Genomic DNA, 27,052 nt, shown 5'->3' with positions numbered 1-27,052 from the left:
TCCCTCTTAGCCCTTCTAATCTCTCTCTTCACCTCCCCACTACAATTTCTATATTCCTCATGATTTTCTTTTTATTGTTAGACCTATTTGAATCACATGCCATCCTTTTAAGTTTGTTTGGTTTTAATCTCAATTTCTCTCTTTGATGCACGTTAGTCTTATAGAAATATATTTATTTTGTACTCTATCCATCTCATATTTGAAGATTTCTCACAGTTGATCCATCGACCTAGTCACTAAATTTTCTGGCCAGTTAATTTGGGCCAAATCCCTTCTTGCTGAACTTTGCCATTTTCCAATCCAGCACCCTTAACTTAGACTTTTCATTTTCCTTTTCTATTCTTATATTGTCCCTATCTATGTTGTGATTGCTATTTCCCAATTGTTCTCCTACTGTCATATTAGTTATTTTTCCCATTTAGTTTCCCAAAACAAAATCAAACAATGCTCCTTTCCTTGATGGACTAAAAACATACTATGCGAGTCCCAATGGGCACAAGATCTCTGCAGGGGCAGAAATTTGCAGAACTGCAGCTTTTGCCTCATAAAGGGACAAGAGGTCTGCTTTTATTAGAGAAGTGGCAAGACTAAAAGGGAAATAGATTAAAATTACAACACACTGGGGACAATGAGTTGTGTGAAATACCTGACCCATCGTGTATGGTATTGTGTGATTTGGCAAAACAAGTAAATCGGCAGTAATTGTTGCTGAAGAGCACAGCTTCGTCGACTGATGTCCCTGGTTTGTACAGGTAACCATTTAAAAAGATAATTGGAATTGGTTAGTATCGGGTTGTTTATCCCAATTCTGTTCCACTTTTTTAATCAAATACATATGTTCTTTGTGACCACATTTACCAAGAACAAACCTTCAACGGTGAGCTTTCTGTTTGGCATTTTACTGCAACTCTAACTTGTACATGACATTTTTATATGTTTGAAGAAAAAGCAAATAGTGCTGGTTTCCTAAGTACAGAGCAAATTTAGGTCCTTTAAGCCAGGTGACGAGAAAAAAAACTGATCAATAGTAGCAAGGTGTATTGCCACTAATTAATTAATTTAGGACCAGGATTTATATTCTCACTTAGACACTTAAACCATCATGCTTATGGGAGTTATGAAAGCATGAGTTTGTGAAATTAATCTTGATGTATGCTGGATCTCCGGACAACAAAAGCAACTTTTAATCACTACGTGGGCACTCTGCCCTTACTTCAATGTTGATATTTAATGTACACAAGGCTCCAATTCCATGAGAATCCACTCAGGTGTGTGCCTGTGGATAACTGGTGATTACAGACAGTCTTTTCAACTGCCTGTTGCCAAGGCAACCAAAGTGTTCAGACAGATAGGTGTTACCTACAGGGCCACCGATTATATAAACGGCCAGAACAAAAAAAAACAGAGAGAGGGGCAGAAAGATCCGGAAGGAAAAGACAGCAATTGACCCGTTATATTAAAAATAGATAACTTTTGTTCGCTGGTGGGGTTACGTGTAGCGTGACATGAACCCAAGGTCATTAGAACAGAAGTATCAGAAAGGAAGAAAATTCTTTTCTTACTTACTGTGCCAGGCGGGTCATATTTTATCCATACGTGCATTTTTAAATTGCATTTACTTAGTATTTTGATGGTGGATTTGTCACGCTACCAAGTAAATAAGAAATCAATATTAATCTGTAGGTAGTTAAAGTACCTTCATCACTGGCTGTGCAAAATACTTTGCGCTCCAATCACAGAAGCCCGTTTGCATAGTCGTAGATATGAAGCTTTTGTGTCCAACTCCATCCTCTGAATCTTCAACAGTCTGGAGACATAAAAGAAGTTTTAACTACACTCCATTCTAGTCATAATAGTCTTAGCTGCAGCATTTGACCCGTTAAAAGACTGCTAGATTTTGGCTTCTGACTACCATTTTAAGTTAGAGTTAGTGAATGCTCCGTAACCTAAGTCAAAGTCCTAACTGGTAGGATGGTCCTAGCTCGACAATAATTGGCTGTAAAACGTTTTAGGACTTCCTGAGACCGTGAAAGGTGATATATAAATGCAAGCTCTTTCTTGGTACATATCAAAAGAGGTACTCTATTCAAATGTAACTATTCTTGCTAACAAATGGTGGTAGCAAGAATTTTAGATTCGACACTGAACACCACCATGTGCACCACAATACCCTGAATTAGCAACTTGATAATATAATATTTAATAGTGGAGACATCTTGGGTGTCTTGGACAATTACAGATATAGACTGTTAGTAAGTTTTATCAACCCATTTGCGTAGAAATCTGGAAATATTCAAAGACATAGTTCCTCTGGCTCTCTTACAATCGTCACTGAACTCAGCACAGCCCTGTATCTCAGCCATCACAAAGTCATCTATACAAACTTTGGGTAACTGCATAAAGACTACCTATGGCTATTCTGAATCAGAGGGTTACAAAGATGCACAAATAATTCTCCACGTTTTGTGACCCTTTGTTGATCTTTGTATCTTTCCCATTCGCCAGGATCTGTGCCATTTTCTGCCTTTTTGTATGCCCTTTCCTTATTTCTTATACTGTCCCTTACCTCGTTAGTTGTCCATGGCTGTTTTTTTGGCAAGTGGAGTTCTTGCCCCTCGGGTATAAACCGATTCTGTATCACGTTAAATGTTTCTTTAAACATTTCCCACTGATCATCAGTCGTTTTACCCATTAACAGATTTGCCCAGTTTACTGTGGACAGTCTCTGTCTCATCCCATTGAAGTCGGCCTTGCCCAAGTCTAGAATCTTAGCAGCTGATTCACTTTTCACCCTTTCAAACACTACATTGAACTCGATCATGTTATGATCACTATTGGATAGATGTTCATGCACAGTTAAGCCGTTAACTAAATCTGGTTCATTACTCATTACTAGATCTAGTATGGCTTGCCCCCTTGTTGCCTCTAGGACATACTGCTGTAGAAAACTATCCCGGACACACTCAAGAAATTCGCTACCTTTCTGACAGTTGCTAGTCTGCTTTTCCCAATCTATGTGAAGGTTAAAGTCCCCCATTAAGATCACTATGCCTTTCTTACACACTTGTCTAATCTCTGCATGTCAACTAAAATTGTGGAATTTCCTGATAAAGTTTTCATGCCTCATGAAATAACCAAGCCACAGTCACAATTTTATAGCAGTCTAGTCGATACAGTTTGTTATCACACTGCCCTTTCACTGCTAGCACCTGGCTTCAGATCCAGCTCACACTAATAGGATAAAGATCTTCTTTGCTCACTCGCTGTAAAGACCCAATGTGTAATGAACTACAGCATTCTCAACCTAATTCCTAGTGACCATAGGGTCCACAGCATAAAACCTCTAATTTGGCACAAATTGACTTGCTTACACAAAAAGATCACAAGGGGTTATTACTGTGGGCAATGGAATTATAACTTTGGTGCAGTAGCTGGTCCTTTCCTGAGAGCCTAGTGTATTTCTTCTTGCTGGGGCAGAATAGAGGGAACTGCAGCCTGCAACAGACCCAAGCTGCTGTTCCCCTGTCCTCCGGGAGCATTTAAACCGCCAACTCTGTAGCTGTTGTAGAGTTGGCACCAACATGACGTGCCAAGTCTTTTTTTAAACCTAATAGAGGTTTTGTTCAAACATTTGGACATTACCATTCTCTTTTTCCATTTGCATTAAGTAACAGGTAGCATTTATTTCCTGGTAGTAAGGTTATTTCCATGCAGGTAAATGTTATCACTTTGCAGAAGAATCTGTCTTGACTTAAATCTGCTTTCCTGTTCCAGAGGTTCACCTCCCATACCCAGCACAAGCAGTTCCAGTCTAACCAATGATGTGAGTAAACAGGCAGGACCCAGAGATATATCGTCAGCATCACGGCAGGGAACTGTTGCTACTGTGGGGGTGCAGTACACTCCACACTCTCACCAGTTTTCCAGAACGCGAAAAATGTTCGATAAGGGGCCAGATCAGGTAAGAACTCAAAACTCTGAAATAAGAAAGACTTTTACTGAATGAAACAACATGGCCCAAAGATCAAACCCAGGACCTTCGTGATCCATATTACTCAGTGCCACACAATAACAATTTGCATTATATAGTGCCTTTAATGTAGGAAAATGTCCCAAGGCGTTTCATAGGCGAGTAATTAGACAAAAACTGACACCAAGCCAAAGAAGGAAATATTAGGATGGGTGACTAAAAGCTTGGTTAAAGAGGTAGGTTTTTCAGGAAGGTCTTAAAGTAGGAGAAAGAGGCGGAGAGAGTTAGGGAGTGAATTCCAGAGCTTAGTGCTTAGATGGCTGAAGGCAAGGCTCCCAATGGTGGGGCGAAGGGAGTGGGGGATGCACAAGAGGCCAGAGTTAGAGGAATGCAAAGCTCCTGGAGGCTTGTAGGGCTGGAGGAGGTTACAGAGATGGGGAGGGGCGAGGCCATGGAGGAATTTGAACACGAGGATGAGCATTTTAAAATCAAGGTGCTGGCGGACCAGGAGCCAACATAGGTCGGCAAGCACAGGGGTAATGGGTAAACGGGACTTGCTGTGAGTTAGGATACGAGCAGTGACTTTTGGATGAGCTTGAGTTTATGGAGGGTGGAAGATGGGAGGCTGGCCAGGAGGGTGTTGAAATTGTTGAGTCTGAAGTTAATAAAAGCATGAATGAGGCTTTCAGCAGCAGATGGGCTGAGGCAGGGGCGGAGACGGGTGATGTTACGGAGGTGGAAGTAGGTGATCTTTGCAGTGAAAGTCTGACTCATGAGTGAATTCCTGATCTATCTCAGTGGCATCTTGAGCTCAGTGTTGTGAAATTTGGATGTAAATGAGAAGTGTGATTTGAAATCACCATCAGTAATACAGGCTGCTTTCTTCTATGTGCATGTTCTTCTCCTTCTTTCAATGATTAGGCACTAAATTCCTGTTGAGAGCAAGTGGCTGATAAATCATTTATTTTATTCCTTTAGCTGCAGTGCAATCCCCCTATCATCTGAGATAATGTTGCAACCTTTTACTTTGTGTCAGCTGTGTAATGTTTGTGTTTTTTTAAATTGACAGCAGTACAGATTATTCTGAAAAGCAGAGAGCTTGAGAGCTATTTATTACTCTGTATACTGTTCCCACTAAACAGAAATAGAAATTTCTGAAGAGACGTTTTGCTGGAAAAGCCTACTTTCTCTTAGGGACACTGACATAGAGAAACCTTTGATAACCCATTTTTTTGGCAAGTGTGCTGTGTGTTGATATATAATCGCATTACCTTTGTCTGACATAACCATAACGACAATAATGTGTGGCTGTCTTCCCCTGTCCCAACATTGACAATGACCCACCTAAAGAAAAAAGGATCCATCTTCTATTATTATTATTAGATTCAACTGTTTCAAAAATTGCAAATTAACCATTGAGAGCTCAGAACTCCGTTTAATAAAAGAAAATTAGGTTAAAAATTACAATTAAGTTTAAATAATATGAATAGGAACTGATTATACTCATTAGGAAAAAAACAGGAAAGTGATGCTGCAAACAAATTTCTCAGTTTCTGAAAGAAAGTTGGTTGGACAAACCACTGTAATTCCCTAGTAGTTCAATCAGAATGTTGTGTGCTTGTTAAGGCAGTAAAATTCACCAACGTCATTAAGTTACTGATCTTGGTTATCAGGGGATGCCTTCCTAATGATACTGATAAAGCATTCCAGCTTAGGTTGTTAAGGAGCATTTCGTCATGGACTAGTGTGAATAATAAACCCCAAATTTTGTATATTTATGACTAAAACGTGGAGAATTATTTGTGCATCTTTGTAACCCTCTGATTCAGAATAACCAAAGGTAGTCTTTATGCAGTTACCCAAAGTTTGTATAGATGACTTTGTGATGGCTGTGATACAGGGCTGTGCTGAGTTCAGTGACAATTGTAAGAGAGCCAGAGGAACTATGTCTTTGAACATTTCTAGATTTCTAGGTAAATGGGTAGATAAAACTTACTAACAGTCTGTAATTGTCCAAGATGTCTCTACTATTAAATATTATATTATCAAGTCGCTAATTCAGGGTATTGTGGTGCACATGGTGGTGTTCAGTGTAGAATCTAAAATTCCTGCTACCACCATTTGTTAGCAAGAATAGTTACATTTGAATAGAGTACCTCTTTTGATATGTACCAAGAAAGAAAGAGCTTGCATTTATATATCACCTTTCACGACCTCAGGAAGTCCTAAAACGTTTTACAGCCAATTATTGTCGAGCTAGGACCATCCTACCAGTTAGGACTTTGACTTAGGTTATGGAACATTCACTAACTCTAACTTAAAATGGTAGTCAGAAGCCAAAATCTAGCAGTCTTTTAACGGGTCAAATGCTGCAGCTAAGACTATTATGACTAGAATGGAGTGTAGTTAAAACTTCTTTTATGTCTCCAGACTGTTGAAGATTCAGAGGATGGAGTTGGACACAAAAGCTTCATATCTACGACTATGCAAACGGGCTTCTGTGATTGGAGCGCAAAGTATTTTGCACAGCCAGTGATGAAGGTACTTTACCTACCTACAGATTAATATTGATTTCTTATTTACTTGGTAGCGTGACAAATCCACCATCAAAATACTAAGTAAATGCAATTTAAAAATGCACGTATGGATAAAATATGACCCGCCTGGCACAGTAAGTAAGAAAAGAATTTTCTTCCTTTCTGATACTTCTGTTCTAATGACCTTCAAAACCTTGGAGGATCCTTATTTCAGGTCTATTAACAGATTGTAGTCAATTACTTCAATTACATTATTCCAAAATTTACTGTGATGTATTACTGAATTCACACTGCAGTGACTTTTTTTTACTATGGATGGTGTCCTCGGGTTATAATCCTCGAAAAAAATCATTTCAGAAAACTCACCTGAGTGGGTTTTTCTCTTTCAGAGCAGTGTTACAAGCATAGTGCAACTTCCTTAAGTGCGGAAATCTCAAAAGCTCTATTATAAATAAGGGGTCTGTCTCTTTTTTAAAGCTAAGCATGCCTGTCGGCTGAAACGGCAGAGCAATTAATTCCTGACCAGAAGATTGCAAGCTGGAGTTCAAGGGCTGCCTGCCTGTCAATCGCACTCCTCTCCGTTGCTTGTGTTTAATAACTTCTCGTGTTCCTTCTCTAGTATGGGGGGAAATATTACTTGACTTGGCCTTATTGAGTTACAAAATCACAATGATTATAAATGAGGAAAGTCATTCATCTACCAGAGAAATCCTAGAGACCCCCATTGCAGCATCCTATTGTTCCTTAAATGATTGCAGGGTTTTCTTCACTACTCTATCTGGAAGTCTATTCCATATGTTGAACACTGTTCATGTGAAGAAAGAATTTCTGACATCAGTCCTGAATTTATCTTTTACTAGCCTGGACCTGCTCATATTTAATTAAAAGTAATATTCTGAGTTTACCTTTTCCATCCCATAACTGTCTTCTCTCTCTCTAATATATAATCTCTATCTATAAGTTCACCTCTCCGATGCCTCCTTTCCAAGCTGAAAAGCCCAAGTCTCTCCAGCCTTTCCTTATAGTTCAGCCCTTTGACAGAAGGGATCAGTCTTGTGGCTCTTCTCTATACTGCCTCTAGTGCTTGAATGTCTCCCTTGTGTAAATTCAGAATAGTAGTGGTCCCCTGAGGCAACACACTCCGTACTCCTCCACCCCCCCCCCCCCCCACCCTCCAACTTCCCTGCCCATCCCGACATAACTCCTCTAAAATGTACTCTACTGGGACTTACGTGAATCCCTACAGCTTTGAGTTTAGCTGGTAGCCGTTCATATGGAACTTTATCAAATGTCTTTTGGAAGACTAGGTACAACACATCATAGAATTTTCCATAGTCCACTTGGGTCGTTACTTCCTCAAAGATGTCGATTGGTTAGGTGAATCGTCTCCTGTTGTAGAAAAACTGGGTTTCAATATCCTGACCGATATATGCCATGGAACTATGTAAATCCTTAATTCCCTCCTTTTAACTCCTTACTAAAGAATCGTCTGGGGTTTTACCTCCTAGAGTACGTCTAGGGATGAATGATACCTGACTCGGCTAGCCAAACCGCCTTACACTAACCATTTCTGATCAAAATTAATTTAATTTACTAATCCTCGATTAGGTTACTCTCAAGCTGCTGAGTGTGTGAATTAACTCTTGCCAATCACCAAGGAAGAAGCCAGACCACAAGTCATGCACTAAACACTCTTTATTGGTTACAAATCGCAAGTTGAAGTTGGGTACACGAGCGCTTAATAGACATGCATAAATGTAATCAGAGTTACCTAGCTGTTGAGTAGCAAATCATTAATGGACTGAGTTACTTAACAAAATAAGTAGTAACGGTTACACAGGCAATTCAGTGCATCATTGTAAATCAGCGCTAATGGATCCTGAGTATTAACTACAGCAGTGACCAGAGCCTGAGATTATAAATTGATGAGATTACTTGTAAGGGCATCCTCAGGCAATTTACAGGGCATTTCTCTTATGAATCTCAAATGCAACCCTTCAGGTAATTTACTAGGTTTTTATTGTATATGTAACCCTCAACTTTACTCCTGATTTTCTACAGTATGCAAGTAAGACTAATGGGTCTATTGTTGCCTGTTTCTGTTTTGTCTCCCTTTTTTAATATGGACACCAATGTTAGCATGTTTTCAGTCTACTGGTCCCTCCCCAATGTCTGGTGAGTCCTTCAAAATGATTGTCGGCGCCTAACAAATCTTCTTGTGTTGTTCCAAATGATTTGAACAGCTCCAAGATAAAACATTGATTTGAGATAATAGTATTTGTCAGAGATGCAGTCAATTTTCGGATGTGATCTTTTTTCCATAGGTTTTGTTTTGCATGAAAGAGAGAAATATAGTTGTTTATATATATATATATATATATATATAATTTGCATCAATATTTCCAGGTCAGTATAAAGTTGTATTGTTTAAAAAAATCAGTCCACATTGATCCCTGTCGTGTTGTATGGAACTAATCAAATGTTTTGACATTTGATAGTAAATTATAGTCATATTGGCTGTATCAATATCTCTTGCCCTTATCCTTCACTCTACTCATTCTTGATGGATCAGAACTAACATCTTGGATTGATCATAGTGCATAAAAATAGTTTATAAAATGTGCCTGCTGCAACAGGAATGTCAGAGGTTCGATACCTGCTCTGTGCTGATCTCAAAAGCGATAATGGTAGTGACTGCATAGTGGGCCTCAGCAAACCAGGTTAGGATGAAGAAAATTGACAACTGTTCCCATTCCTGATCTCCATCCAGCAACTCCTGCTGCAAAAGGAGCCATAGACTTAGAGTAGGTTTGGTTGTGCCTATGATGCCTCCCACAGTGATATAGCTGACTGGTACTCATCTGTGGTCATGTCATGGATGAAAAAATGGCCACCGGGGGAAACCAACACCCATAGAGCTATAACCCAGCAAGGAGTCCACACCTCTTAGAGTTAATCCAGTGTGTGCTGCCAGCCACTTCCATCAACTAATCATGAAATACAAGCAATAACGAACATCTTCACTTTCTATTTTTTTCCCCTTTTCCTGCCAAAAATTCTCTCCTTCCCTCCTCCAAATGCGGTTTACACCACTCCATTGCTGTGCTCACCGCCTAGTGGAGCCTCATTGCTAAATGAACGATTTCTCAATCGATGTTCAGATGTTTTCAACAATTGCACTCTCCAGAGTTAAATTATCAAACTTTACTTAAACTGGTTAATTGACTTACATTATGCTGTTTGAGAAGCGTTAAATGATCCTGTTTACTAGTACGTCATGATTTGTTGCTACTCTTTCGTTGCCAGAAACAAAACCACATTCTCGTAGATCGCAAGTTTGAAAACCATGTGATCCTGTGATTTCATTGGCGTTCATTAATTGTAGAGCAAAACCTGTTTTTCTCCTATTTTTAGCAAAATGGGGAATGTTGAGTCCCTAATTCTGAAAGATGCAGCCTTCACAATTACTACCTAAGCCCTTTATGCTAACACATCAGGGAAAAAAAATGGCTTACATCTTTTTTAACAAAAAAAAGAATTGAAGGATTGCATTATTTCCTTAAGACTATACTGCTGGAAATCTGTAATCACCAATTATTTTTCATACTGTGACACAATTGCATTTTTTTGATACAATTTTAGTGAACTGTCTCAAAATCTAAATGAACTGATAATGTAAAGCCTATGAGAACAGCTTGACATTTCCAGTGTGGTGTCACTGCTCGACATTTCCAGTGTGGTGTCACTCCTCGATATGTTCATGCGAATTTTGTATTGACCATCTTGCATTTAAACTAGAGATTGCATTGTTTTATTAAACAAATAGTGATTTTTCAGTGAAATCATAAAGTACTACAAGGTATATAAGATATTTTGAATGATTTCTTCGTTTTCTTCATTTTTTGTTGAAACCAAAGATAAGATACTGTATATTAAACTGGATGTTTGTGTTTGATCCTGCATTTGGTTTGCAAACCTTGTGATCTATGATTTGTTTATGGAACTTGGCAGAGATCATAGACTTAATTGCTAAAGTTAATTCTGGCATGTAGTTGTGTGTAGATAATATGGTCAATCTGTACAAATGTATTTTTCCATTTGACTAATGCACCTAATGTTTTTAAATTCAGAATGTGAAATCTCTGTATATGATGGAACATATAATTGTTGTGCTGTAGTACTGAAGACTTGTGTTCCTGAATTAGCTGCGCCTCGAGCCAAGCTGTTCCAGTACAGCTACACCACTGGCATCTACCCGACAAACTGGAAAATTGCCCAAGTATGTCCTGTCCACAAAAAGCAGGACAAATCCAATCCGGCCAATTGCCGTCCTGTCGGTCCACTCTCAATCATCAGCAAAGTGATGGAAGGTGTCGTCGACAGTGCTATCAAGCAGTACTTACTCACCAATAACAGATGCTCAGTTTGGGTTCCGCCAGGACCACTTGGCTCCAGACTTCATTACAGCCTTGGTCCAACATGGACAAAAGAGCTGAATTCCAGAGGTGAGGTGAGAGTGACTTCCCTTGACATCAAGGCAGCATTTGACCGAGTGTGGTATCAAGGAGCCCTAGTAAAACTGAAGTCAATGGGAATTGGGAAAGTTCTCCAGTGGCTGGAGTCATACCTAGCACAAAGGAAGATGGTAGTGGTTGTTGGAGGCCAATCATCTCAGCCCCAGGACATCACTGCAGGAGTTCCTCAAGGCGGTGTCCTAGGCCCAACCATCTTCAGCTGCTTCATTAATGACCTTCCCTCCATCATAAGGTCAGAAATGGGGATGTTCGCTGATGATTGCACAATGTTCAATTCCATTTGCAATTCCTCAGATAATGAAACAGTCCGTGCAGCATGACCTGGACAACATCCAGGCTTGGGCTGATAAGTGGCAAGTAACAATCATGCCAGACAAGTGCCAGGCAGTGACTATCTCCAAGAAGAGAGAGTCTAACCACCTCCCCTTGACATTCAACGGTATTACCATCGCTGAATTCCCCACCATCAACATCCTGGGGGTCACCATTGACCAGAAACTAAACTGGACCAGCCGCATAAGTACTGTGGCTACAAGAGCAGGTCAGAGGCTGGGTTTTCTGTGGCGAGTGACTCACCTCCTGACTCCCCATAGCCTTTCCACCATCTACAATGCACAAGTCAGGAGTGTGATGGAATACTCTCCATTTGCCTGGATGAGTGCAGCTCCAACAGCACTCAAAAAGCTCGACACCATCCAGGACAAAGCAGCCCATCTGATTGGCACCCCATCCACCACCTTAAATATTCACACCTCTACCACCGGCGCACAGTGGCTGCAGTGCATACAATCTACAAGACGCTCTGCAGCAACTCGCCAAGGTTTCTTCGACAGCACCTCCCAAACTCGTGACCTCTACCACCAAGAAGGACAAGGGCAGCAGGCACATAGGAACACCACCGCCTGCATGTTCTCCTCCAAGTCACACACCGTCCTGACTTGGAAATGTATCGTCGCTGGGTCAAAATCCTGGGACTCCCTACCTAACGGCACTGTGGGAGAACCTTCACCACGCAGACTGCAGCGATTCAAGAAAGTGGCTCACCACCATCTTCTCAGGGGCAATTAGGGATGCGCAATAAACGCTGGCCTTGCCAGGGACGCCCACATCCCATGAATGAATAAAAAAAATATAATTTGTGCTTCAAGCAAAATTTATAGCAGTTTTTAAGACAGTAAATATTTCTTTTAAAGTACATTGTAAATACCGGTTACTGGATTTTTCAAGCTCTGCCTCTTCAAGACAGAACAATATGTTCTGTGTCAGTAAAAATTATCAAAGGACACATGAAAAGCTTTTCTGATGGGACTAATACATATTTATGAAGAGTTAACCTACTCCCTTTAAATGAGATTCTGCTTAAAAGAGCTGCATGGTACTTTATGTCATAAAAATTGCCAAACTGAGGGTTTTAACAAAAAAAAGTCACTTACATTTTGTTGCAGCATGCTCAATTTTATTTTTCCTGAACAACTTTATCAATCTTTTTTAACAAAAAATATTGGTTACTGTGGTGTTTTTCTTAATGCGTGGTCCAGGATCTTGCAAACAGAATTCCAAAGTGGCGAGGTTTTTAAAGAATAACAAAGATTTTTTTGAAGTGTTTGCAACAATTATTGAGGCAGGCTCTGGATATCAAGTAGCTACAGTTCCAGTGATTCTGATTCATCACCCTCCACATGTCACAATGGTAAACGAGACATGGCCTTTACAATGTTGCAATGTCACCCATGCGATCTTCTCCTCAGATGGTATGAAGGCAGCTGCATGGGCTGAGGCACCAATGCTTTTTGTCCCTGCACCACTTTGCTGTCCACTTACAATGAAAGTTCTTCAGTGATTTCATTCTGTGATGAATAACTTAACCTCCAGAAATACTTTGACAAAGAAGTCATGCAATGTACAGTGGAAGGAATATGCCTGGTGCTTATCCAGAAGTCTGCAGCCATTCTCACTTGAGGTTTCCTCTATTTTAGTATCCAGCTCCCGTTGAACTTGAGTATAAGCCAAGATCTGTTGAGGGTCATATTTGAGCTAATGCTTTATCTTACACATTTCTTCCCAGAAAGAATTTCTTGGGGAGTTTTATGTGGAAGACAAATCTAGCCTCCCCCCTTGCTTCTTCTAAATCTGGTATGCTGTAAACTTGAATTACAGCCTGCATATTCTTGCAAGCTAAAATTTTCTTGCTCAGGAGCCTACACCATTTTTAGGAACTTTTTTTTTGGCTTGTGTTTGACGAATATTGTATGAATAGTGTACTTATTTTATGTTAATTGCCCAGAATTTGCCCCGTTAGTTCGACTTTTTCTCTCACCCTTCAGCTCAAGAAATTTGCATTAGCTCATGTGTGATGGACGGGAAGTGTGTGAATAGATAATGTTTTTAGAATATTTTCTACTTTGTGCAAAATACCCAGACCTCCCGTGACATTGCTCACTGAGTTCAAAGTTACACTGTTGCTGTGATGATGCTAGGTTTAGGAGTGGAGGAGGATCCACGTTGTCATTTGTAAATCAGTTTTGCAAGATGTGTGCTCAGATCATGAAGTAAATGATTTTTAGTTCCTGAAAAGCAGTGATTTCTTTATCCTCTGAAGGTACAGCATTGCATCGATCTGGGCACATAACTGTTGTAGTTGAATATAATTACTTCCATCATTTTTCCAAATCAAAAGTTCAAAAATTCATGATTCATGATTTACATTTTGATTTTAAACACAAAAAAATCATATTCCTATAGTTATGACTTTCTGGCTGTAGTATATTGTTGGAGTGAGGTTTACAAATAACAATTTGACTAAGTTTTTTTTAGTTACAGTGCCTATGTCTTTGTTAGCTGCACCAACTAAGCAAATACTAGTGTACTCTGAACTCAACTCAGTTCAGTTTTCATGTAAAAGCAGTGGTTACAGTACACGGGGAGTTAAATCAAACCAGTTCATTGGTTTTTCTCCCAACAAACTGAAATGGTAAAATATGGATCTTGTAATTGGTTCTGGCTGAGTGGGAGATAGAAGGTGTAAAAATCTATGGTGTGTCATGATCCTAATCATGTAACACTATTTCAACGCCCACATTGCCTCAGGAGTTTGCAAGGAGCTCTGTTTACTGGGAAGATGTTTTGAAGGAAAAGACGACTGCAAATATTATTTTGCTGGAGACCATAATGAAATGTGATTTTTGTTGTGTAGTTGATGGTTTTCATAATTAGCACTTCAGTTAACTTTGAGGCCATGAAATTCAGTGTATTGGGAACAGTTTTATATAATTTTGGATATGGAGTTCATTAAATCACAGCAGGTAGATATTTTCAAATTTATAAATGTGCATATTTTTCCTATAAATAAATGCCTATTGCAGAAACCTAGCTTTTGATCAGTAAAAGGTACATTGATGAAATAAAATTTGGAATTTAATATAGGTAAAAAGCTTTAACTTGCAACAGGAATATGAACAATTTTGAGTACTGCAACACCCAATTCTGTACAGTAGTACAAGTAATATTTTATGTTTTTGATCACTTTTTAAAGATGAAGCATGATGGAAACTATATTCTTCCATCTAAAATTGGGCAATTTTATTTCTAATGGACTTAATTAATTGTGTGCTGAATTTGTGCTTTCCAACCAATATGCATTTCCACCAAACACTCACGAAAATTACTAAAATATTACAGTACGTGAATGCTTTAAATTGTTTGCCAGTGCCTTACCATCTTGAGGAAAACTTAGCAATTTTGTTTTCTTTTGCATAATCTCTTCTCTAGTTCTTCCCCCACAGTAGATAGAATGACATTCTAGTTGAAAAATGAGTTCTGTTTGAAAGAAGCTTACAAAATATGAACCACATCATAGAATATGTAAAAAGTACATTCTTAGCTGCCAGCGTACCTTGATCTCAGCCAGATTGTTAGCTGGGGGCACCACTGTTAGCCTCATTTTCCCCAGAGTGAAGAGGGACATTTTCGGGCAAGGCTCCTGCTTCTAATGTGGGAACTCTGCTGGAAAATATCCATGTGTGGAAGTCAGATGAAGACGAGATCGGACTCAGCTCTATGGCAGAATAACTTGTTGCGTTCAATATTTAGGCTCGCACTTGAAGGATGGCCATTTTTGTGAGGTATCTGACTGCCAGAGGCGCATGGAAACATGAGTCAAGGCTTTCAAGAGGAGCAGGTGAAAAATTGGAGGAAGGAACGAGAATTGCTCGGCACGTGATTTTAAAAAAGAACTATGAAAGGCATGCAGCGTCTTCTTGTCTCACTGGTTACCTCTCCGGCTCTACACCATAATGTTGCAGTTTTTACACTGTATGTCAGCCTTGGCTTAGTGGTTGCACTCTCGCCTCCGAGTCAGAAGCTTGTGAGTTCAGGTCCCACTCTAGAAATGAGCACATAATCTATGCTGACACTTCAGTGCAGTACTGAGGGAGTGTTATACTGTCGGAGATGTCTTCTTTGGGATGCGTTTTTAAACTGAAGCCCTGTGTGTCCTCACAGGTGGACGTAAAAGATCCCATGGCACTATTTGAAGAAAAGCAGGGGAGTTCTCCCTGGTGTCCTGGCCAATATTTTTTGCTCCACCAACAGCATAATTAACAACACTGACTACACTTCAAAAGTACTTAATTGGTTGTAAATGGCTTTGGGATGTCCTGAGGTCGTGAAAGGCGAAAGTCTTTATTTCTCTACGCAACTATAGAGGTAGAATTTCATCTGTGGATGTGTTATGTAAGATAAATTGGAAAATATGTGGCCATGCATGGATGCTATATAACTGCTAGCTTGCCTTGGAAGAATTTATATTCAGTTTGCATTTTAAAGATTACTGTTGGTGATATTAGCCAAACGGCAAATGCATTAATATGGCATTTCATTGCAGGCGTTAATCCATTTATTTTAAATTTAACTCGACAGCTCTGTTAAAATAGCTGTGTAGATATTAAAATTATAACTAATGTTTCTGCTAAGACTCAGGTCATCTTTCAGGAATGTATATCACAAACAGATCTTTTATATATGGTACATGTTTGCCTTCGAACTACTCTGTTGACCTGATTGGAAAAGGAACGTGCATTTATGTTGTACCTTATCATATTATCAGAGCACTTAGATTTTGAAGATCAGTGACTGTTATGTGAACAAACACAGCAACTGTTCTTCAAGAGCAACATCCCATAAACACCAATGAGATGAATGGCATGTTGATCAGTTTTATGGTGGTATTTGTTGAGGGAGGAATGTTGAATACAACACCGGTAGAACTCTTACTTTTCTTTGAGTAGTACCTGAATAGGGCTACAATTTAATATCCCATCTGTAAAGCAACGCTTTCAGCGATTTCAGCATTCTCTCAGGGCTACAATAGGGTATCAGCTTAGTTTATGTGCTTAAGTCAGGTGCTATGATTTTCTATTCCTTCAGCTACACTTCTGCACGTATTTCCACAGACTGATAAGGGGTGCTACGCAAAGTTGCCAAGCTGACCCAAAACTTATGAAAAGATTTTTTTTTAAAAAAAGCAAGAATGCTGATGTTGAACATCTTTGTTCTGTTGGGCAGTACGTTTCGTCAAATGTGTTCCTGATATGAGAGACCAGAATTCTTCAATTATTGAAGTTTCTCCTGCCTTCCATCAAAAGTAAATGCGAGTGCTGTTAACATTCAGAATAGAGACCAAGTTGACTAACAAAGGTGGTATTTTTACAAATAGAATTGTTATAATTAGGTTGATAGGAAAAATAACTGCAGTTGTGAAGGAAAAGTATTTTGAGGAATATTGAATACTGCTGCAAATTTACAGAAACATGAGGTGGCCAAACCCTGCAAAATTTTAATCCTAAAAGTATTACCTGTAAGTTTCATAGGTTGCCAACAAAAATTCAAACTGCAATTAGAAAATCATGATATTGAATGACCTAGTCTGCCTGTGGAGCTGCAATGTCACAATGCCTCAGTTGCAGTAATGTACCATAAGTGCTGATCTCAGCATGTTGCGCATTCACTCTGGCTGAACCCATGCCAACACTGAAGCTACAGTGGGTTACATGAGCACCGCTGCATGATTAAAATTGGAATACTGCAGGAGAAAAGTCAGTATATATTAAGGATCTTTTCCTAGAACTGCAGTCTTCTATAAATGTCTTGCACTTCATTTATAATTTACTACGAAACATCGTCCGTCTGGACATTCAGCTCATCAACTTTTATCACTATGGTGTAACTCTTGACAAGTAATGGCCATTTAGTGTGACCATTAGCAGCTGAGAGCAGTAAATCGATTCCTATTCCTATTGCAAATCTGTGTTCCAGCAGAAGTGACCACCAACAGTGAGCTTTTACTGTTGGAACGGTTTTCTCTTTCAAATAATAATGTGAAAATATTCTGCAGTTCAAATATATATTTAAAAGATGTATTTTACTTGTCGATACCATAGCCCTTTTTATTTAGAGATTTTTAATGCTGACTTGTGAAGAAAAAAATGAAAGCTTTTTTAAACAATCTATTTCTATCCCACCTTTTTAAACTTAATTTTTTCCATCTAAGGTTCTTTAACACCCTGTGTTGTTCCCTAGAAGGGTGAAGGAGTGATACATTCCTAAGTGCCTCTCCGTGCCTGTCTTAAACGATCTGTTAGGATATGTAAGCTATAACTTTGGGTTGAGTCCCTTGATTATTATACATCCAAAAAAATGTTGTGGCCATCATGGTGGAGGATGTCGTTGCTCAGGAACAAGAACATAAGAAAAAGGAGCAGGAGTAGGCCATACTGCCCCTCAAGCTTGCTCCGCCGTTCAATAAGATCATGGCTGATCTTCGACCTCAACTCCACTTTCCTGCCCGAACCCCATATTCCTTGATTTCCCCTAGAGTCCAAAAATCTATCGCTCTCAGTCTTGAATCTACTCGACGACTAAGCTTCCATAGCTGGAGTAGAGAATTCCAAATATTCACGACCCTCTGAGTGAAGAAATTCCTCCTCATCTCAATCCTAAATGTCCGAACCCTTATCATGAGACTATGCCCCCTAGTTCTAGACTCTCCAGCCAGGGGAAATAGACTCTCAGTATCTACCCTGTCAAGCCCCCTCATAATCTTTTATGTTTCAATGAGATCACCTCTCATTCTTCTAAACTCTGGAGAGTATAGGCCCATTCTACTCAATCTTTCCTCATAGTACAACTCTCTCATCCCAGGAATCAATCCAGTGAACCTATAGAGTACTTTTACACCTTTGACATCCAGTGTTGAAATCTCACACTGCTGGGTGAGGTGTAATATGGCCAGATGCAATGTAAATTGCTCCTTCTATTCTGCTAAGGCGATGTGCCATACTCTCAACCTCAGAAGGTCAGATACATAGAGTGTACAACACAGTCTATGGCGGAGCAGGCTCGAGGGACCGTAAGGCCTATTTCTTGTGTTCTTATGTAACAGACCATTCGGCTTAACTGGTCTATGCTGGCATTTATGCTCCATATGAGCCTCCTCCCACCCCGCTTCACCTATCCTTCTACTCCTTTCTCCCTCATGTGCTTATCCAGCTTCCCCTTAAATGCATCTATGCTACTCGCCTCAACTACTCCTTGTGGTAGCAAGTTCCACATTATTACCACTCTTTGGGTAAAGAAGTTTCTCCTGAATTCCCTATTGGATTTATTAGCGACTATTTTATGCTTTTAACCCCTAGTTTTGGTCTCCCCCACAAGTGGAACCATCTCTACGTCTACCCTATCAAACCCTTTCGTTATCTTAAAGACCGCTATAAGGTCACCCTTCAGCCTTCCCTTTTCTAGAAAAAAGAGCCCCAGCCTGTTTAGCCTTTCCTGATAAGGATATCCTCTCAGTTCTGATATCATCCTTGTAAATCTTTTTTGGACCTTCTCCAGTGCCTCAATATCCTTTTTATAATATGGAGACCAGAATTGTGCACAGTACTCCACGGGTGGCCTAACCAAAGTTCAATACAAGTGCTGGAAGGTGTCATCAACAGTGCTATCAAGCGGCACTTACTCACCAATAACCTGCTCACCGATGCTCAGTTTGGGTTCTGTCAGGGCACTCAGCTCCAGACCTCATTACAGCCTTGGTCCAAATATGGACAAAAGAGCTGAATTCCAGAGGTGAGGTGAGAGTGACTGCCCTTGACATCAAGGCAGCATTTGACCGAGTGAGGCACCAAGGAGCCCTAGTAAAATTGAAGTAAATGGGAATTGGGAAAGCTCTCCAGTGGCTGGAGTCATACCTAGCACAAAGGAAGATGGTAGTGGTTGTTGGAGGCCAATCATCTCAGCCCAAGAACATTGCTGCAGGAGTTCCTCAGGGCAGTGTCCTAGGCCCAACCATCTTCAGCTGCTTCATCAATGACCTTCCCTCCATCATAAGGTCGGAAATGGGGATGCTCACTGATGATTGCACAGTGTTCAGTTCCATTCGCAACCCGAAGATAATGAAGCAGTCCGTGCCCGCATGCAGCAAGGCAACATCCAGGCTTGGGCTGATAAGTGGCAAGTAACATTTGCGCCAGACAAGTGCCAGGCAATGACCATCTCCAACAAGAGAGAGACTAACCATCTCCCCTTGACATTCAACGGCATTACCATCGCCGAATCCCCCACCATCAACATCCTGGGGGTCACCATTGACCAGAAACTTAACTGGACCAGCCACATAAATACTCTGGCTACAAAAGCTGGTCAGAGGCTGGGAATTCTGCAGGGAGTGACTCACCTCCTGACTCCCCAAAGCCTTTCCACCATCAGGAGTGTGATGGAATACTCTCCACTTGCCTGGATGAGTGCACCACCAACAACACTCAAGAACCTCTACACCATCCTGAACAAAGCAGCCCTCTTGATTAGTACCCCATCCACCACCTTAAACATTCACTCCTTTTACCACCAGTGCACCGTGGCTGCAGTGTGTACCATCCACAGGATGCACTGCAGCAACTCGCCAAGGCTTCTTCAACAGCACCTCCCAAACCCGCGACCCCTACCACCTAGAAAGACAAGGGCAGCAGGCACATGGGAACAACACCACCTGCACGTTCCCCTCCAAGTCTCACACCATCCCGACTTGGAAATATATCGCCGTTCCTTCAACGTCGCTGGATCAAAATCCTGGAACTCCCCACCTAACAGCACTGTGGGAGAACCTTCACGCGGACTGCAACTGTTCAAGAAGGCGGCTCACCACCACCTTCTCCAGGGCAATTAGGGATGGGCAATAAATGCTGACCTCGCCAGCGACACCCACATCCCATGAACAAATTTTTTTTTAAAAGTAGAGTGCAATAGTGAAGGACTTGGAAAAAATTACAATAACCATCCTATCCCCTCTGAGTAGAATTCAAATTTAGATTAAAATGATGCTGAATTGTGCAGTTTCATGTTGTGGACTCTGGGAAGTGGGTTGAGACTGAGTTTAGATAGTACCCTCACTTATACCCACCAAACAGAGGATGTTTTCATCTCATTGGTTTAAGCTGGACTAAAATCCAGGTCTTGGATATGAAAAGGAAATATACTAATCCCTGAGCCACTCCCATCTACTAACTCCTTCAGTTTCTATGTTTCATCCCCTTCCTTTCCTGTCTAGTACCACACTGACTGTTTGCAGCGATTGTGAATTCACTGTTTTAGGGATCACAGGTGTGAACTAGTGTCTTTGTACCAACAATTGTAAACAATTTTACAACACCAAGTTATAGTCCAGCAATTTTATTTTAAATTCACAAGCTTTCGGAGGCTACCTCCTTCCTCAGGTGAACGATGTGGAAAATCTCTACTCCAGTTGTGTATTCCATTACTCAACATTTGTACCAACATGTTGAGTAATGGAATACACAACTGGAGTAGAGATTGAGTGTGGAGAAGCAACTTCTGTATCACCGCATCAGGATTCACTGCAATGAGTCCGCTGAAAATAAAAACTATCCCTCATTAAAATAATCTTTGAATAAGTTGGTATAACGGAGATGCTAACGTAGACCTTTGCGAGTTTGTTTGGAGATGCAGCGAGTTATAAAATTTGATGTCATTAAAATATTCTTCGAAAAATTGTGGATAGGAGAGAAAAAAATAATTGAAATTTGTTGAAAAAAATCCCATGGTTTGAATCCAGATTGTAACCGTTGTAAATTATTACAGATGGTATTTGAATAACTGGTCTGTGAAGCATCCAGGAAACAGGGAGGGTATCACCGCAATGCTTTCATGACTGCAAATTTATGGAACTGTTATAAAATATTCATGAAAAGGAATGTTAAAGCACTGAACTGAAACAGTTTTGGGCATTGCATAAGTCGAGTGAAATATTTCAACTCATTCTTCCTGAAATACACCAGGAGAGAGTGCACCCTTTACCAGCAGTTTCAAGGCTGTGTATTTAACACCGTTTAGATTTAAAATCACCTATGGTATGAGAAACACAGAAATTTACAGGGGTATTGTACTATTTTGCACCCATGTATCTAAATCTTTCATCACTAACTTAGTGATTACAAAACATCAAAATGTTACCAATTTTCATTTATTACACAGTTCCTTTTGAAGGTGCACTGGAAACTCTGTCCATCGGTACTGACTTACCACCTCAATACTTCAAATATTAGAGATTTATCAGAGCTGGTACCACTGTTGGACTTTTTAGAAACTATATTAAACCATTCTAACCGTAAGCATCTGACCCTTCAATTAATTTTCACAAATACAAAATGCTTTGTGCACAATTCCAGCAGATTGCTGAATTGATTTTATTTTATTACTTATCCTGGGGTTCTAGAAGAAACTTGTTTTAAGAGTAGGAGTGGTTTCCAAGACAGCAATCGTATCAATGCTACTATTGCGTCAATGTAAAGTGATATCAGGTGTGCATTGATGTGAAAGTAGCAGTGTAATATCAGCAGTCATGCTGGGATCTGACTCCTGAGCACACGAACGCCTGGAGTTGGGAAATGTTGTCTCATAAATAGTTTCATACTTCACATTGAATGTGGTATAACTCCAGTCTGGTGTAAAGGCATGTTTTTAAAATGCCCAGGCAATCCATTGGACACTTGGGCATTAAAAAAGCCTGGGCACCTTATAAACTTGTGAAGCATTTTAGTGTTAGGACATTGATGCTCACATTGTAGCATTAAAACTAAATAGCCAAGCAGCAGATCTCTCTCTATATTGGACAGAACATGCAGCAGACAGTATACCTCAGGTCTGCTGCCTGTGCATCGTGTTATACAGATACCAGTCTGAGCTCAGTATCTATAATGAAACTGCAGCCAGACTTCTGATGATAGAAACATATATAATAGGAGCAGGAGTAGGCCCTTCGAGCCTGCTCCACCATTCAATATGATCATGGCTGATCCTCTATCTCCATACCTTATTCCCGCTCTCTCCCCTTACCCCTTGATGGCTTTTGTGTCTAGAAATCTATCTCGCTCCTTCTTAAATATATTCAGTGACTTGGCCTCCACAGCCTCTGTGATAGAGAATTCCACAGGTTCACCACCCTCTGAGTGAAGAAATTTCTCCTCATCTCAATCTTAAATGTCCTACCCCGTATCCTGAGACTCTGACCCCTCATTCTGGACCCCCCTAGCCAGGGGAAACATCCAGCCTGTCTAGCCTTGTCAGAATTTTATATGTTTCAATGAGATCCCCTCTCATTCTTCGAAACTCGAGTGAATACAGGCCAAGTCGACCCAATCTCTCCTCATACGACAGTCCTGCCATCCCAGGAATCAGTCTGGTGAACCTTCGCTGCACTCCCTCTATGGCAAGTATATCCTTTCTTAGATAAGGAGACCAAAACTGCACACAATACTCCAGATGTGGTCTCTCCAAGGCCCTGTGTAACTGCAGTAAAGCATCCTTGCTCCTGTACTCAAATCCTCTTGCAATGAAGGCCAACATACCATTTTCCTTCCTAACTGCTTGCTGCACCTGCATGTTTGCTTTCAGTGACTGGTGTACAAGGACATCCAGGTCCCTTTGTACATCAACATTTTCCAATCTATCATCATTTAAATAATACTCTGCCTTTCTGTCTTTCCTTCCGAAGTGGATAACTTCACAATTATCCACATTATACTGCATCTGCCATGTATTTGCCCACTCACTCAACTTGTCTAAATCGCCTTGAAGCCTCTTTGCATCCTCCTCACAACTCATGATCCCACCTAGTTTTGTGTCGTCAGCAAACTTGGAAATATTACATTTGGTTCCCTCATCCAAATCATTGATATATATTGTGAATAGCTGGGGCCCAAGCATTGATCCCTGCGGTACCCCACTAGTCACTGCCTGCCACCCCGAAAAAGACCCATTTATTCCTACTCTCTGTTTCCTGTCTGTCAACCAATTTTCAATCCATGCCAGTATATTACCCCCAGTCCCATGTGCTTTAATTTTGCACACTAACCTCTTATGTGGGACTTTATCAAAGGCCTTCTGAAAATACAAATAAACCACATCCACTGGTTCTCCCTTATCTATTCTACCAGTTACATCCTCAAAAAATTCCAGTAGGTTTGTCAAACATGATTTCCCTTTCATAAATCCATGTTGACTTTGTCTAATCCCATTGATATTTTCTAAGTGTCCTGTTATCACGTTCTTTATAATAGGCTCTAGCATTTTCCCTACTACTGATGTTAGGCTAATCGGTCTGTAGTTCCCTGTTTTCTCTCCCTCCTTTTTTAAATAGTGGGGTTACATTTGCCACCCTCCAATCTGCAAGAACTGTTCCATAATCTGTAGAATTTTGGAAAATGACAACTAATGCATCTACTATTTCCATGGCTACCCCTTTTAGTACTCTGGGATGCAGATTATCAGGCCCTGTGGACTTATTGGCTTTCAGTCCCATTAATTTCTCCAGCACTTTTTTTTACTAATACTAATTCCCTTTAATTCCTCATTGGTTCCCTAGCATTTCTGGGAAGTTATTTGTGTCCTCTTCCATGAAGACAGAACCAAAGTATTTGTTTAATTGCTCTGCCATTTCCTTGTTACCCATTATAAATTCTCCCGTTTCTGATTGTAAGGGACCTACATTTGTCTTCACTAATCTTTTTTTCTTTTTACGTACTTGTAGATGCTTTTACAGTCCACTATTATGTTCCTTGCACGTTTACTCTCATACACTATTTTTCCCCTCTTAATCAATCTTTTGGTCCTGATGCAAACCACAGTAGTGATGCTCAGGCAGTAGAGAGAGAATCAAAATCTCTGCCATTGCTTCCACTTTTATATCCCTCCACTGCCATTAGTTGATGACACACAATCTTGCAGAACAGAAGAATTTTTAGAAACAGGAAAGACCATTGGACCCAACAGGCCGATTGATTTTGAAAGGACTCAACGTGCCTTCCCATTATATTTCTCGAATGTCTCTCTCTCTCTCTCTCTCTCTCTCTCTCTCCCCCTCCTTCCTTCCCTCCAAAAACTCAGCTAATTGCCTCTTGAATCTGCTTATATTTTGGATTGAAACCTTTTTTTAAAAAAAAAGTATTCTTCAAAAATAAACTTCTATTTGAATACCATACTCTCTAAGACCTTTAGATTGAAAACCACTGAGAAGATGATTTTAACTGACTGACTGTTACCACAGTGCATGAGAGTTCTCCATTCCCAAGTAAGTTTCTGTTCCCCTTAATGATGTGTTGAATTTAGTTCAATTATATAAAGCACTCTCACTAGGAAATAAAACTGAAGCTAGCATTGGACTGTTTAAAAAAAAAAAAATACCGTACAACAAATGTCCTTTGGATCAAAGCAGCTGCAATTTATCTCACATTAGCACACAGTGTTCTTTGAAAATCTCTAGGACAATTTATCGGAAGGGAAGCTTATAGCGGTGCCAAAACCTACCCCTTACCCGTTGTCTGCTCATGCACTTCCAGCAAAGATCTCTGAATAGTGATAAGGAGCAGACTATTGACTGATCTCCTGGGTGCTGAAGGCATTTGTTGTGCCCCTGCTGCCATCTCGGTTGCAATTAACCAACTCAGCACAGACAGGGGTTCAGAATTGGTACTTTGCTGATCTGTGGAGCTTAGCAACTCACTGCCGCAATCAGCTGAGCCGTTGCAGGGGAGCCTTGCATGGCTTCCTTTTATTAAAGAAAAAGAAACATGTTTGTATCCAGATATTGACCCTCTCTTTACTCCCCACCCCAGAACCAAGTTTCTTATAAGGTCATGTCCTTGTAGGAGGAGGGGCCCTGCAATACACACAGATTATTGAAGTCTTTATTTTTACCAGTTGAATAGGCAGTTGGCCACCTTTGTTTTTCAAGATATCAATCTTCTCACCATATAATTGCTTTATAGACTTTCCAAAGTATCTGTATCTGTCGGAGCACTCAGAAACCTGCAAGTTAACCTTTTGAATCCACTCTCTTTCTCAATAATTAGTGCTGTGGAATCTAATTAATATTGATTTAGTGAGATGATGACAACCCACCAACATATTAGTGAAGTCTTTTATATTGCAGTAAGTTGTTCGGTGTTATATATATATTCCTATTTTTATATATAGAACAGAACCTTTGTATTAGCTATTGTGGAGCCAAAGACCTAATCAGATCAGGAAATGAACTCGTGATCCGTTATGGGAGTTTTATTAGAAACAAGCAACGGAAGACATTCCTCCTTTAACCTCACAGATCACAGTTCACTCAACCCATAGTTCTCAATTATGTCTCGAAATTTCGGAAAAATCACATTTGAACACCTAAACATATTTCTCATGTTTGTGTTCCATTTTTCAAATAGTTGATCCCGTGAATACTGGAAACCTGTAAAGGATTCCACTCAAGATGTGAACCTTCTGTTAATCTTTCTCTCTTGGTTACTTATCGGCCCTTGTACATTTTCGGTATTTTTTAAAACATTTTCAAAAATTACTTTAAAGCATTCAAAATCTCGTATAGTTTTACAAAACTTTTTGACATTTTAATTTAAATTTGTATTTTATATTTGGTCTAATACTTGTGAAAATTAACACTTGTCACCCTATGGTTACCTCTAGATTTTTTTATTTTGCATGGAACAATGTCAGTATCTCTGTACTAATTGTGTCCAGAGATGTTCATGCAAGTGGTGAACTGTGCTATCCTATGGGTTATTAATTGGGCTGTCAATTAATTGCGGTTCACCTCTGCAATTGACGCGTAAATTTTTTTGGCGATTAATTTTTTAACACGTGTTAATCGCTGAGGTCACGCCAAGAGCATCTCAGCCACCGGCAACCTTCAGTGCACCTTCCAATTCCTCTGGGATTGATGGTAGACAGGGAAATGGGTTGGTTTCCATAGCCTGCTGTTCCCCTCCTCCATTGTAATTTAAATGCGACAGGGCAATTAAGGGGTGGTTGGCCAAGATCCCTTGTGGGGGAGGAAACTTCATTTTTAAGGGTGGCAATCTGGTGATAGTCCTCCCTGCCCCATCTTCTGTGCTCCACCATCCTTATCCTGCCAAATTTCATGTGGTATAATGGAGGAAAATCCAGGCCTTAGTATCTAGGCTCACAAATGAAGACCACGAACATTGGCGAGGCACCGGGGGAGACTGACACCTGTGAGACTGTACTCCAGTAAGAATCGAGCCCTTCAGGATAGAGAAAAAAACTAGCACAATTCAAATCTTCAGGGTGTAAATAAATAATAACCAAGGCTACATATGTGAGTTCCAACTTTTGGTTTCATTCTTCAGCCTGTTTTTGGTAAGGCGGAATATATGCTCATCCATTATTATTTAGTTCATTTGTTGCCTACAAATATTAATTCTGAATGTTTCATCTCAACACTTTTTGAGCGTGTGTTTTGAGTGAGGAGCTCAGCAAGTTTTAATACCTGTTTTACAAGCAGTAATTAACAATGAGTGACAACGCCATAAGTTTTTAATAGGGCTGTCAATTAATTGCAGCTAACTTCTGCAATTAACACATTAAATCTTTTAGCGATTCATTTTTTTAATGCGCATTAAATCGCGGAAGTTACCTGA

The 27,052-nt window shown here is 40.1% G+C and overlaps 1 protein-coding gene across 1 annotated transcript in view; it reads left to right on the top strand.

Annotated features, from left to right (window-relative positions):
- Positions 1 to 27,052, top strand: part of rptor (regulatory associated protein of MTOR, complex 1) — a 355,394-nt gene that overhangs the window by 263,471 nt on the left and 64,871 nt on the right. The window contains exons 23-24 of the mRNA XM_068003988.1: positions 3,775 to 3,961; positions 6,401 to 6,511. Of these exons, the coding sequence (XP_067860089.1) occupies positions 3,775 to 3,961; positions 6,401 to 6,511 (298 nt within the window). The remainder of the gene's footprint in view (positions 1 to 3,774; positions 3,962 to 6,400; positions 6,512 to 27,052) is intronic.

This window comes from Heptranchias perlo, chromosome 23, assembly GCF_035084215.1.
Source record: "Heptranchias perlo isolate sHepPer1 chromosome 23, sHepPer1.hap1, whole genome shotgun sequence".
Taxonomy (NCBI): domain Eukaryota; kingdom Metazoa; phylum Chordata; class Chondrichthyes; order Hexanchiformes; family Hexanchidae; genus Heptranchias; species Heptranchias perlo.
The sequence above is the reverse complement of the archived record's forward strand: the minus strand, read 5'-3'. Positions and strand labels throughout refer to the sequence as shown.